The sequence below is a fragment of the Papaver somniferum genome, chromosome 5 (genome assembly GCF_003573695.1).
Source record: "Papaver somniferum cultivar HN1 chromosome 5, ASM357369v1, whole genome shotgun sequence".
In the NCBI taxonomy this organism is placed as follows: Eukaryota; Viridiplantae; Streptophyta; class Magnoliopsida; order Ranunculales; family Papaveraceae; genus Papaver; species Papaver somniferum.
This window is the reverse complement of record NC_039362.1, coordinates 25,424,632-25,437,650: the sequence shown is the minus strand read 5'-3', so window position 1 is coordinate 25,437,650 and position 13,019 is coordinate 25,424,632. Positions and strand designations below refer to the sequence as shown.

The 13,019-nt window shown below is 38.7% G+C and overlaps 1 protein-coding gene across 1 annotated transcript; it reads right to left on the bottom strand.

Moving 5' to 3' along the window:
- Positions 1–5,506: 5,506 nt before the first annotated feature.
- On the bottom strand, positions 5,507–8,245 carry LOC113281204 (probable beta-1,4-xylosyltransferase IRX10L). The gene is made up of 4 exons (XM_026529881.1): positions 7,789–8,245; positions 7,018–7,406; positions 6,406–6,647; positions 5,507–6,304 (listed from the first exon to the last, which is right to left on the bottom strand). The coding sequence occupies exons 1-4, from the start codon at positions 7,931–7,933 to the stop codon at positions 5,791–5,793; spliced, it is 1,290 nt and encodes a 429-aa protein (XP_026385666.1). The 5' UTR covers positions 7,934–8,245; the 3' UTR covers positions 5,507–5,790.
- Between the last annotated feature and the right edge of the window lie 4,774 nt (positions 8,246–13,019).

Here is a 13,019-nt window from a genome sequence, read left to right as displayed (position 1 = left end):
GGGGCATATCCACTCCTTTCTTTCCCGGTTAGGTTCGGGTGTTCGACCTTGGCCGAGTGATGGAGTTCTGGTGAACCTTGATTGGGTATGATTGCTGGACTCCCCTTGACTCGATGATCCTCGCGACCTGGACCTCTGGTTCCGAAGTTGGTAATTCTCGTGCTCTAGTGCTAGGTTTCTTCTTTGTAGTTCCCTCATCAAGTCGTCCTGTCTTCTCTGATTTGCTAAAATTTCCATCAATGTCGGGTTGGTGCTCTGATGGATGGAGTGGTCGTTCACATGATTTCCTGCGGTGGTAAGTGGTACGGTTGGTGGCGCCGCAGGTGGTGCTTCTGGTGGTGCTACTGGTGGTGCTACAGGTGGGATGTCTCGGGTTGTGTTATCTCGTCCCAAACACACTCTCCTAAGTCTTTCTTCTTCTTGATCCAAAGCATACTGGTACTTTGCGCGTTGCCGGGCTCGCCTACGGTCCTCTCGCATCATTAGTGCTTCCTCATCATCCTCCGTGTCTGATGCGGTCATTCCGTCTACCATATCCTCTGGTCTCATTTGGCTCGGGTTGATGCGCAAACCTCTCGGGGGAAGATCATCATCTCAGCCCAGATCGACCTCCTCGTTGACAGGGGCCATTCCTCCACCTTGTGCTCGGGATTCTTCCGGTTGGTGTTGTCGTCTATTTGGTTGTCGTGAATCTGTCACTCCTTCTTGTGCGCTAGTTCCTGCTACCGTCCGATTCCTCAGGATCCTTCCTTTCCCTGAAGTGCTTGTCATCGGCTCGGGTACAGTCTGTATCCTTCGGCTCGCCCGTCCCTACCTACATCAGCGAAACATACAACACCTCACTTTGAACTGTTTTTTGAAAAGGTTTTAAATAAAGTACAAAAGGAAGAAGTCTGACGAACAACAAGAGTCCAACCAAGTACGATTTTCCCTACTTTTCCCTGCTAAACTCAGTCAACTAAATTTTTTTGACTGGTAGTAGAATTTTTTGTAAAAGTGCTTGACACATCGCTTTCAGTACTCTTGTCGTGTATTAATCACAATTTGTCCTAATATTCCTTGTATTAGAAATCATTAGTTGCCCGTACAATCTGACCGGAAAACTTCTTTTTATCCAACCTTAAAGCGATAGCCCCTATCTTTGTCTCTTTTTCAACATTTCTATCGATTCGAGTTGCCGGAATGAAATTTTTCCTACTTTCTGCCTCAAAACTTCATAAGGACCATTTCGCCTTAGAATTCTTTCAGGCCTACTGTCTTTACTACGCTGTAAGGCTCTTAAAATGAGATCAAGATGAGATTATCATAGAGATGCTCAGTTGACCCTTTCTAGCCACTGTTTTGGTAACCCTAACTCAATGGTTTTGAGCCGATTCACCGGTGTTTACACTACTTTACGATAATCTAGAAAACTTCATAACTTTGAGAAAAAGGGACCAGCTGAGCGGTGTTTCGCTTCAGCTACTACCCTAACATCAAAGATGTTATTTCGGGAGCTTGTGAATCTATCTACCAACTTGTTTTAACAACTTAACTTAGCAGCCTAGTTTGAAAACCCCGTTCTATTTACCATATCTCGACTGCAAGATGAAAAGAAAAGAACGATACCACTAAGGACAACCAAAACAAAGCAGAGTTCGACTAAACCTAAAGCAGAAAGTTTTATCGATGAAGAAGACTACTTTTTCAAAACAAAACATGGTGTAAACTTTTCCATACTAGCGCATTTAACCAAGAGAGTTTGTTCCTTAGCTTCAACCAACACACAAGGTGACTTAGGAGCTTGGATTTCTCTCTTTTAGTGAGTGATTTCAAGGTATCCGAAGATGTTACACGGTCCCCTTAGTCGGCGCCAGAATGTAGATGTGGAAAATCCTACTTCTACATCCAGAGGATATCGAATATACTCAATGAAGTAAAAAAAACAAGAGAAGAACAAGAACACAAGATATACGTGGTTCGGTATGATTACCTACGTCCACGGGGGTGAAAGGATGATCTTATTACTTGATTCGAGGTTACAAAGGGTGTATCTTACTAGTTTGCTCTCTATTCGCTCTAACAAGGTACTTAGTATTCTCTCCTCTCTCACTGAATTGCCTCCCTTTAGCTCTCTATTTATAGTTACACTTGATGATACATCCAAGTTGCAGTGTGAGTCGTGGTACATCTTCCTTGATATCCTTCTCGGGCGATAGGTGATACCTTCCCCGAGATATTGGGTCGAGCCTAGTGGTATCTTCTCCTGACATCCTTCTACCCGATGCTGATTGCTCAGTGAGTATGGCCAATGTCGTCCTTGATATTCCTAGTCCCGAGTCTTACTTTGACCAGATTCTTCTTATCCTCTCACCTGTCATGTCAGGGCATTTATTACCCTTGTACCTGACAGGCATCTCTTCCATCACATCCGAGTTTTACCTTTACACGTATCGACTTCACGGGCTCTTTTGGTGTCTCTTTTCTCGCGCCAAGCTTGGATAGGATGATTCGGTGCTTCCTACTCCAACTACTCTTGACACAACGTAGCCTAGGATTGCTCCACCTGGATCTGTGGATTATTCACGCCTACAGTCTTATTACTTAAATCTAGAGGATATCACTGTGGGTTCTAATCGTGTAGGTTTTCTGAGAAAAGATTTTGAGCTTAAAGAGGATGGACGTGGCGGTTGTATCATAGATTCGGGGACTCCGTATACCGTAATGTATAAATATCATTTTGATAGAGTTGCAAAGTTGGTGGTAGCATATTTTGAAAAGAATGGTATGCCTGTTGCTGCATCCACCGGAGATGACCTTTGTTTGTTATATCCAAAAAAGAGTATAGAGTTCCCATCATAAAATTTCATTTTCAACAGCAGGCCGATTTTGTTGTTTCAGAGACTGGTTTTTCGCCAATCGGTGGAAATGTTTGTTTAACTATAGTTCGATCGGAATCTGATACGGGCCAGCTTTTATTTTAGGAGCATTCCAGCAAGTTAATAAGAGGATTTTGTATGATAGTATGATTATGGCACTCTCGTTTGCTGATGAGATATGCTAAATAGTTTTACCAAATCGCGATTTAAGGGGTCTTAGTGTTCTTCTAATCAAGTAATACTTATTTTATTTCATAAGCTCTTTCTTTACTATTGCTTTTCATTCTGCTCTCCTGTTCATAATTCTAAGAAAACAAAAGCACATATATTTTTGGTCAAAAGGATGAGTTTGATTTATGGCTTGATGAGCTGCTTCAGTCCCATTATCAAGCTTGCTTTGCTTGGATTGTAGCTGCTTTTATTCTTCTTGTAGAGATTTGACTTGCCAGGAATAAGTTTGTGTTTGAAGCTTTTTTATAAAGTCAAGAATAGAGTGTTACGATGGTAGTATCAGGCTGGATGGTTGCATGTGGAACACCTCTTATGAACTTATAATCCTGGAATAGGAAATTCAGCTCAGAAAAATGAGGATAACCAAGACAGTGGAATGTTTCTTCAGTCTGCTTGAACCTTCTGTTACCTTTCTCTGTTGCGATGGTGCATCCAAAGATAATCCTGGAATCGCAGGTTATGAATTTATTTGGAGAGATAGTCTGGGTATGTTTGTTTGTGCCCTTGGGGTTGCAACTAACTATATTGCAGAAGTTCTGGCTACTATCAGAGCCATTGAATAGGCAGTGCAGAATGGTAATGGTCATTCTGACTTTTAAGGCTGTGAATTTATATTTAACACCAGATGTTTGCCTTGGTATATTCAAGCAAGATGGCCAAAGATTGTCGGTCACCCTCAATCTCTCCAGTTCAGACATGCTTTTAAGGAAACTAATCTCTCAAACAGATTTTTTTATTTTGCAAAAAAGGGTTCTCCTTCGGGATAAGGGCCGCCTCCTCACAAAGGGGGTCGCAGTGACCAGGCCCTGAATGTATACACGACACAAGATCGAGGAAAGCCATCTTAGTCAGGGTAGTAAACTGTGACAGTATAAGCTTAAGATGGGCATTTTTAAATAACATATGCACGCCAACGTTTTAAGTTATGGCAGAAAGCTTTTTGCTTCATATAATACAAGATTAAATGGTAACAAAAGAATTAAGATGAACATAAATCCAGAAACTACAGCATATGTGCTTTCAATTGAGTGACAACTGAAATAAGACCAAGCCATGCACCCCAAAATGTACACAAACTACTGACTCATACAAAGATGCCAAGTATTTATCTAGAATGCTGTACTTTGGTAGAAATCTATCTTGTGCAGTGTGCTCAATGTGTCTGTACACAACAGCTAACTTTATCATGTGCAAGTACTTGCTCAATTCTGCAAGTGTTGGGCGCAAAGGTCTTAGTGTTGGTGTGTTGATACGCCAACAGTCAATAGAGTGGAGTGTCCATGTAATATGGCTTTGTCAGGATCTAAATTGGGATTGATGGATTTTTGGCTTAAGAATAGACATAAGTCACATAGTTAGATTTTTGATGTATTCCTGCACTTATCCCCCATCTTAGGATTTTTTAGCAGGTTGCAAAGAGTTTGGGCATCTTGGCAGTTTTATCTAGTAACCCATGGTGGAGAGACTTTTAGATAGTAATGCATTTCGGTTATCTATTACTTTCAGTGCCCATCGATTTGATGGGTCTTCTTTATTTCTTCTGTCTTAGATCTCTAAATAGAGGTGTTTGTTAACTAGTAAATGTTGATGGTTCTCATATTAGCAGCAGTCTTGTGGAGTTAGTATGTTGCTGAATAATTCTTCCTACTGGGGAGGCGGTTTCTTTCAAACCGCAGCAAGCACCTATAGTTGCTTACGATTTGGAATAGCTAGATTACTCATTATTTAAAGGAATTGTATCTTGCTGCAGGCCCGACGAATGAAACTCAGGCACAAACCTCAAATCCAGATGAAAGAACATTTGTAAGTTCGTCAGAAGACGGATGTAAGAGGAGGAGGAGATCGTCACCTTCACCCGATAGAGGTTGGGTTGGTGGTGATGTGGAGAAGGATCAGCTCATCAATATGCAAAAGATGTAAAGATCAAAAACTTTTATTCCCTGGTACAAAACAAATACTCCCTCCGTTACCTTTAACAGGTCAGTTTCTATAAATAAATATTTCAAAAAATAAGTCAGTTTCTTAATTTGGAAAGTCAAATGTTACTTTAATTTTCTGGGACCACTCTTCTTTTAACTTCTTTTGATGACAAGTGTTATGTGGACCATTTCACTTAGTTATGTGGACCATTTCACTTATTTCTTTGGCTGACAAGTGTCATAGAACCATTTCACTTCACTTCTTTTATTGACAAGTGTCTAGAGGACCACTTTCGATAATTAGTTCTCTTAATTTTCTCAAAAAAAGAAACTGGCATATTAAAAAGTAACGGAGGGAGTAAAACAGAAATCCCTCTTTCTTATCTCACTTCTTGTCAGATGTTTTTTGACTGTAAATGCAAGTAACCAGAGTCTGTGATGTCCAAAAATTATGTTCTTAAACATCATAATACTCTCTAGTAATTTAAGAACCGCAAATGCTGAGACAAAATCTTCCCCTGTTGCACGATTTTAATGGGTGCCAGAATAAACTTTACACCCCACCAAGTTTACTAAGTACAAAATGTTCATCACAAAAGTAAAAAGCTACAATGACAACAATAAATCTATAAAATGCAACTCTTTCAACAAAATGTAAATTTTTACATCACTTCGAATGAAGGCCACCAACTCTTAGACTGACTTCAACCGATCTTCTCGGAATGAATGAAACAGAACCGAATTCAGACAATAATATTCTGTCTGGTACAAATCTGATCATACTACCAAGGCTTCAGGTCTCCTACTGGGCCTGCAGTCCAGTTCAGGATCTTCTCTCCTGGCCTCAAGTAGACGCTTTTATCATGTGGCAATTTACGAGCTAGGCCATTCAATATCTGATGGAAAGCGTCTCCTGATTGAGCAGGCTGAGGGAACAGCATAGCCTGTTTCATCGAAGGGTTGGCCAGTAATCTTTGTTTCCTCAATATATCTTCCGGAGGGATGGAGGCGAGAATGGTGTCCAACTTAGGGACATCCTTTTCAGCAACAAACACACCGATATCCTCCCACGGGATCGCATCAGCAAAGGGTAGGACAATGTCGTCTGCAATAATAACAGGAATGCAACCAAATATCACACCCTCGACCAATCTCGGACTCCATGGAGCCCAACCCAATGGACACAAACAGAAAACAGCTCGTTGCATGTCTTCGTAGTATGTAGTTGGGTGTTCTGTTGAGATATCAAACAGTGGATTGTCCTTAAAGTTCTCCCAAACTGAAGCACGTGCACCTCTGTGTTAAGTAAAAGAAAGTGAGAGTTAGCATTCAACCTAGTTACAAGCACCCTGGTAACAGGTTAGCACCAACCCCATAGGTCAAGATATGAAATATACCTTGCGTAATAACCACCTTCTGGATCATTTCCAACATCATAAAACAAACCTCGGAAATACACAAATATTGACCGAGGAATGTCAGGAGGAATCAAGTGAGCCTGCATCTTCTGTGGAGGAGCATATGGAGGAATTGTGATTGAACCATCATTTAAACAAACATGATTGCGTTGCCCAAAAGTCTGAACCAATGTAGCACGTTGGAGTAATGGAAGAATCCCACGTTCAATAGCTTTTTCTTCCTACATATATTGAAATGTAACGAGTCGCGAAGTTTGTAAGACAATTTCAGGAAAAGAGAAATTTAGGTCCATATTAACCCTGATGCTGTCTGGGAACAAGGAAATATCACGTATTCATGGTCAAAAGTAACTATTGCTGGGTTTTACAACTCACATAAGTTAGTCCTACTGCATTTCCAAGGCACGTTAAGAGAATTTACTAGGTATACAATCACTAGGTCAGACGGAGACAAATAATATGAGGCATCTACCTACGTAATCTCCTGGAGGAACAACTAATAATTGGAGCTCCTGAATTCAGACTGCTATTATATGTAAACTGGACAACAAACCCTATATCACCACATATTGAAAAGGCTTAGGTTCTTACTTGATAGTGAAAGCAAGCACCAAAATCATGGGGAACGACGAAGAAGTGATCAGCCCCTTCGGTCCGGTTCCAGTAAGGCCAATTCGAAGAAATCAACTGGATAGCGCTTCTCATCATCCGAGGAGATTTAAATGGCAGCGGTAAACCATTAGGCGTCAAGTCACATGTAGTATATACAGGCGTGTAAAACCAATCAGCCTCTTCAGGGTTCAACGTTCGGACAGGACTTGACATCAAGAATCGGTGCATGAAAATTTCAGCTGCAAACATGTGTGTAAGGCATCTAGGGTCCTTCTGCAGGATCTTCTTGTTGTATTTGCTTGGCAGCTCATAAACAAACACTTTCAATCTTCCCACTGGATTATCCTCCAAAACATCACCAGCACTACCTACATATCCAAAAACAAAACATACATATCACTCGGTCCCGGACATTGAAATCTTATGACAACATGAGAAGCACTTCATTTCTTAGAGTTTTAAGTCAAACAAGCTCCGATTATATACAACAACTAGTAACACAAAAATGTGACCATAAACGGAATCAGATACCACCACCAACAACAACACAAGATCAGAACTAAGGGGCATACACAAATCATTGAAAATATAATGAATCTATTCCAAATCTAACCATCTAATGTCACGAAAATTTTAACTTACTCAATTCATTCTCAATCACAATTATGCCCTAATCTCGAACTCACCCACCTCCAGGAATCCAAAACATATATTTTCACAACTAATAAACTAAATCAAAGAGACCCAGACCTGAAATTCGTTCAGTGAGTTGATTCTGATCGAGTTCTTCAGCAGCGGCAATACCAATCTTCGCACCAAATCCCAAAATGAGATAAACAACAAAAACCCACATTGAGATTTCCATTGTCTTCTTCTTGTCCAGAAATCCAATCATTGATGAGAAACAGAAATGGGGGATTTTTAGAAGATTTACCCTAATTGAGGAAATATGGTGTATTTATTGGGAAATGAATGAATTGTTGGGATGTCTTAGTAGTATAAGGGTTAGTTGGTCGAAAGAGAGAAATTGCTTCAAGAAACAGCACAAGATGAAAAAATTAAATAAATTGAAAATTGAAACATGAATAAAGAAATCTCTATTTTTTCAAAAGACGAAATTTTGTTTTCAGGGACGGAATTCTTGTTTGTTTTGTTTAGTTGTAAGATGAGAAGTCTACCTCACTAACCTAGAATGTTGTTAGGCAGCAACCTTTAACAGTCCTCATTTTATATAATGTCCCGGAAAGAGCATTACAATACTTGGTCATTTCATGAGGAGCCGAGGAGGTCTAAATGATATTGGACCTAAATAAGACTTTCAACCTGGAATTCTTCTCCAATGCTCTGCTTTCCCAAAATTTTCATATGTTTTAATCAAGATTTTAATTTAGTTTACCAGAATGGCAAGAAAATGGAAGAAGAAAATAGATGCAAATTTCCCTCGTAAAAAATCGTTATGCAAATTTCCCTCGTAAAAAATCGTTATGGATTTTACTTAGAAATAGATATAAAAATCGAAAGAAAATTTCCTTGTAAATAATATTTTCAGAATTTTTTCTAAAAGAAAAAACTATTAATAGCATTCTATTTAGATTCCAATCCCGCTAAGGGTGTTTGAGACAGGTCAAATGTAAAGATACTGATTCATATAAAGCAAATAAAGAATTATTCATCACTACTCTTATTTGATGTGGAAAAATCTTTAGATTCCAGGTTCATTTCTAATGTGATGAAAGTGGGTCTCAAAAAGGGATATAGTAGGTTCAAATCGTCTTTCTTAGGGATTTTACTGACTCATATGTTCTATCTTTATCACAGAACAATCTAATAGAAGCAGGTGTCATGTCAAATTTATTTACAGAGCATCCTTTCTCTTACAAAACGAGGATATCCAAACTTCCTTTGCTTTATTCCTGTTCGGAAGATAGTTTGTTAAATATTTCATCATTTGTTTTGCATGTTGATTATTGTACTTCTATGATACTATCATGGGCAAAATTGCATACAACCTATTTGATCAATGTTGTGTAACTAAATTATCTTGTTTACTTGTGTTAGATTCATTAACTAAAATTGAGTTCCTTTATATAAGTATGTGATAAACAAGGTTATTTATGGATAATACCTGATGTAATAATCTCTATCTTACCACTCGGCAATTTTATGGATCTTGATTACCTTATCAGAGTTTTACGAGTTCTTCTCTAATTTTTCCTTCTGTCGGAGAGTTGATACCCCACGTTGTACCTTTCACCTTTTATTTCAAATTCATCAGATACAACAACTTCATTAATAATGTCATTAAATATAAGAGATTTATCCAAAACGTCGATTTCGTTGTTCATACATGCCATGTCAAAGAGGGTGTATCAAATTCATTGGGGTGTACAAGGCCTTCTATAAAGGTATGGACCATTTTGAAACCACTATGGTGTATACTATGCCAAGCTGTGGGAAGTTTATGAAGTGCCAATACATGCAGCCACGCGTCAAGACTGTCATTCATTCCCCGAAAACTCTATTTCCTTTGAGCAACCTTGTTATGTCATTTTCATTTGGTTTTCTTAAATAATTTTTTTTTTAAGGAACAAGGGGCTAAACAGAGCCCCTAGAGAAATTATATTAATAAAATGTCAACAAGTGACAGAAATTCATATATCATCAACAAAGAATAGTAAAAAAGTACATTTAATGAGAGCCCCTAATACAGAAGATCTAACACACATTAAAAAGTATTGAGTACATATTCAAATAGAAAACAGATGTTTTCTGAGGGATGGTTTTTGGAACTCTTTCCAACCATTTGGATAACTTCTTCAAATCTTGATGCTCCCATAGCAAGGAGTAATAAGCACATAACATCATAATCACGATTAGAACCGGTAGCCATGGATCTTGTATCGAGTTGCAGAGACCTTCGTCACGCCGGAGGAAATCGTTGTCAACAGTATACATGAACATATCATCACATGTTAACAAAGTGTCATTAAGGCTATTATATTCTTCATAATGACAATAGTCAGCCATTAGAAGACGATCAGAAGAAATATATACAAAACCTGGCTCTAAGATCCCTGTAAAACAAGGACAAGTTTTATTGAAAGCATAAAAACCTAATTTAAATGTTTCCCAAATTTACCCTAATTAATATTAGGGTAAATCTAGGAAACACACAAAATCTACTTAAAAATTGATATGTAATTGAAGATTTGTAAAAGAAATTGATGAAGAAGAAGAAGAGGTAGTTTGAGTTTTTTGGTATATTCGGTTATGCAGAGAAAATGGAGAGAGAAAGTTTTTTTGATCAATAATAATTTTTCTTATGAACTTCTTATTAAGTTGCGAAAGTGTCTAAGACATTTAATTGTCATACTTTTTGTAATTTGTATATAATCATCAAAAAAATCAGTTGGAAAACCATAGGTAAACATTCATACCATTATACTCATTTTCAGCAAAGGACTTACACATTACACATTACTTGTGTTAGATTCATTAATTAAAATTGAGTTTGTCTATATAAATATGTGATAAATAAAGTTATTTGTGGATAATACCTGATAAAATGATCCCTACGTTAACACTAAACAACTTTATGGATCTTGACTACTCTATCAGATTTTTTTGAGTTCTTCTCTAATTTTTCCTTATGATTCTCAAAACTCTATCAGTGAGTTGACACCCCATGTTGTACTTTTTATCTTTTTACCTTATGATTTTCAAAATTCATCAGATAGAGAAACTTCATTAATAATATCATTAAACATACGATATTTATTCAAAAAGTTATTGTCGTTGTTCATACCTGCCGTGCGAAAGAATGCATGCCAAATTCATAAGTTTTGGGATGGAAAAGCGTCTCAAATGACGGGAGGGACCCTTTTGAAACCATTACGGTATGTATTATGCCAAGTCGTTGGGATGTTTTTTGAGTGCCAATACATTCAGTCACCAGCCAAGACTGCCAATCACATCCGGAAAACCATGACTCTAATTCTTTTGAGCAATCTTGTTTTATCATTTTCATTTGGTTTTCTTAAATACTTTTTCTCATAAACTTCGTATTGAGTCGCAAAAGTTCCTAAGATATTTAATTATCATATTTTCAGTATTTGTATATATTTATCAAGAATACAAGCTGTCAAACCAAAGGTTAGTATTCGTACCATAATAATCATTTTCAGCAAAGGATTTAAACATTCTTTTTGACGACATCATACATTTAGGCAAAGTACATATCATCATTTCTAATAAAAGGGTACCGAGTACGCCACCAATTTCTAAGAATATCAGTTGGCCACCACTCTTTACGGCTAGTTGTGATATTATATGTCAGTAAAACTCTCTGAAAATACGAGGATACCGAGTACACCACCAATTCTTTTGCTTTTAACCTAATAAGACAAACCTTGTATAATTGTATCGATTGTAATACCTCGATTCGGCAGGTAGGTTTCGTCGATTGGAATATAAGTTACAGGTTGTCATTTCCTAACACCGAGGCTTTTTCAGCAATATTGGCTTAAGAGTTGGCAGAAAACTCTGTAGTTAAGCATGCTCGGGCGAGAGTAATCAAGGATGGGGGACCTCGTGGGAAGTTGTTGTTGGATAACCGCAACGATGCCCGTTGAAAACCCCACACTATTTGAAAAATCGGGGGTCTAACAACCACACCCAATATTCCGTTTAGGCAATCTGTATGGACTAATTCCAATATATTTCCAAGAGAATCAACTAGACAGTCAGACTCAATCAAGGAAAATACATCCAAGATTTATATCTTAATTTCTCAAATGAATCTGCAATCGAACAGATAGAAATCTGTGAGCCGAATTAATATGAGAAATAACTTGGATGGTACCAAAGACCAATATCCAAGTGTCAATCAATTTATATCAGCAACCAAATGTTGGATTATCTAATTGATTCAACTACGCACAACCTGTGATATTCCAATTATATAAAAATATAATGCGGAAAAGAAATAACACAGACACCAGAAATTTTGTTGACGAGGAAACCGCAAATGCAGAAAAACCCTGGACCCAGTCCAGATTTGAACACCACATTGTATTAAGCCGCTACAGACTCTATCCTAATACCAATTAACTTCGGACTGGAATATAGTTGAACCCTAACCAATCTCACACTGATTAAGGTACAGTCGCGTTCCTTACGCATCTTGAACCACGTCGGATTATGCACACTTGATTCCCTTAGCTGATCTCACCCACAACTAAGAGTTGCTACGCCTCTTGAACCACGCCGGCTGGTGAGCACAGCAACATCTTATTGGTTGCCCAGAATTAGATCTAGGCCGCCCAATTTGGCTGGCCAAGTTGGGTGGCTGAGATGATTTGCGGCAGTTATTGGCTGTGGTTGATTTTATTCAAAATCCTTGTAGGCAGCGTGACTAGCTTACTTCGAGCGGATGCCTGGAACTACTCATGCAGGTTGAGGATGGGTCGATCGGATCCCATGGAAGAGGGGTGGTCGGCGATCATGGCGGCATCTCATTGGTTCTCCAAAATCAGATCTAGGCCGGTCAATTCGGCTGGCGAAGTTGGACGACCGAGATCGTTTTGCGACAGTAGTGTGTTGCCGCTAACGTAAATTAGGGTTTTCAAAACCGTACCTTAAACCTACTTTGAGTGATCGGTTTGATATGATGCTGGCAAGTTGTGAGTAACCTGATTGTCCAAGGCTAAAGGCGATCCGCCGGTCGGCACTTCATTGGTCGCTCAAAACAAAATCTAAGCAATCCAACTAGCCTGGCTAAGTTGGACGGCCTTGATGAATTTGAGACTGCCATGGTCAGTCTTAATTCGTTTAATCTCTTCAACGACGCGACTTGCCTACTTTTGGCTAGCGATTATAGTTGTTGCTTGCGGGCTAGGATAATTCCGATTAGTTGGAGTAGCAGCGAGCCCTCCAGTGAACACCATGGAGATTTTTCGGCCATGCTAGGAGGCGGCTATGCG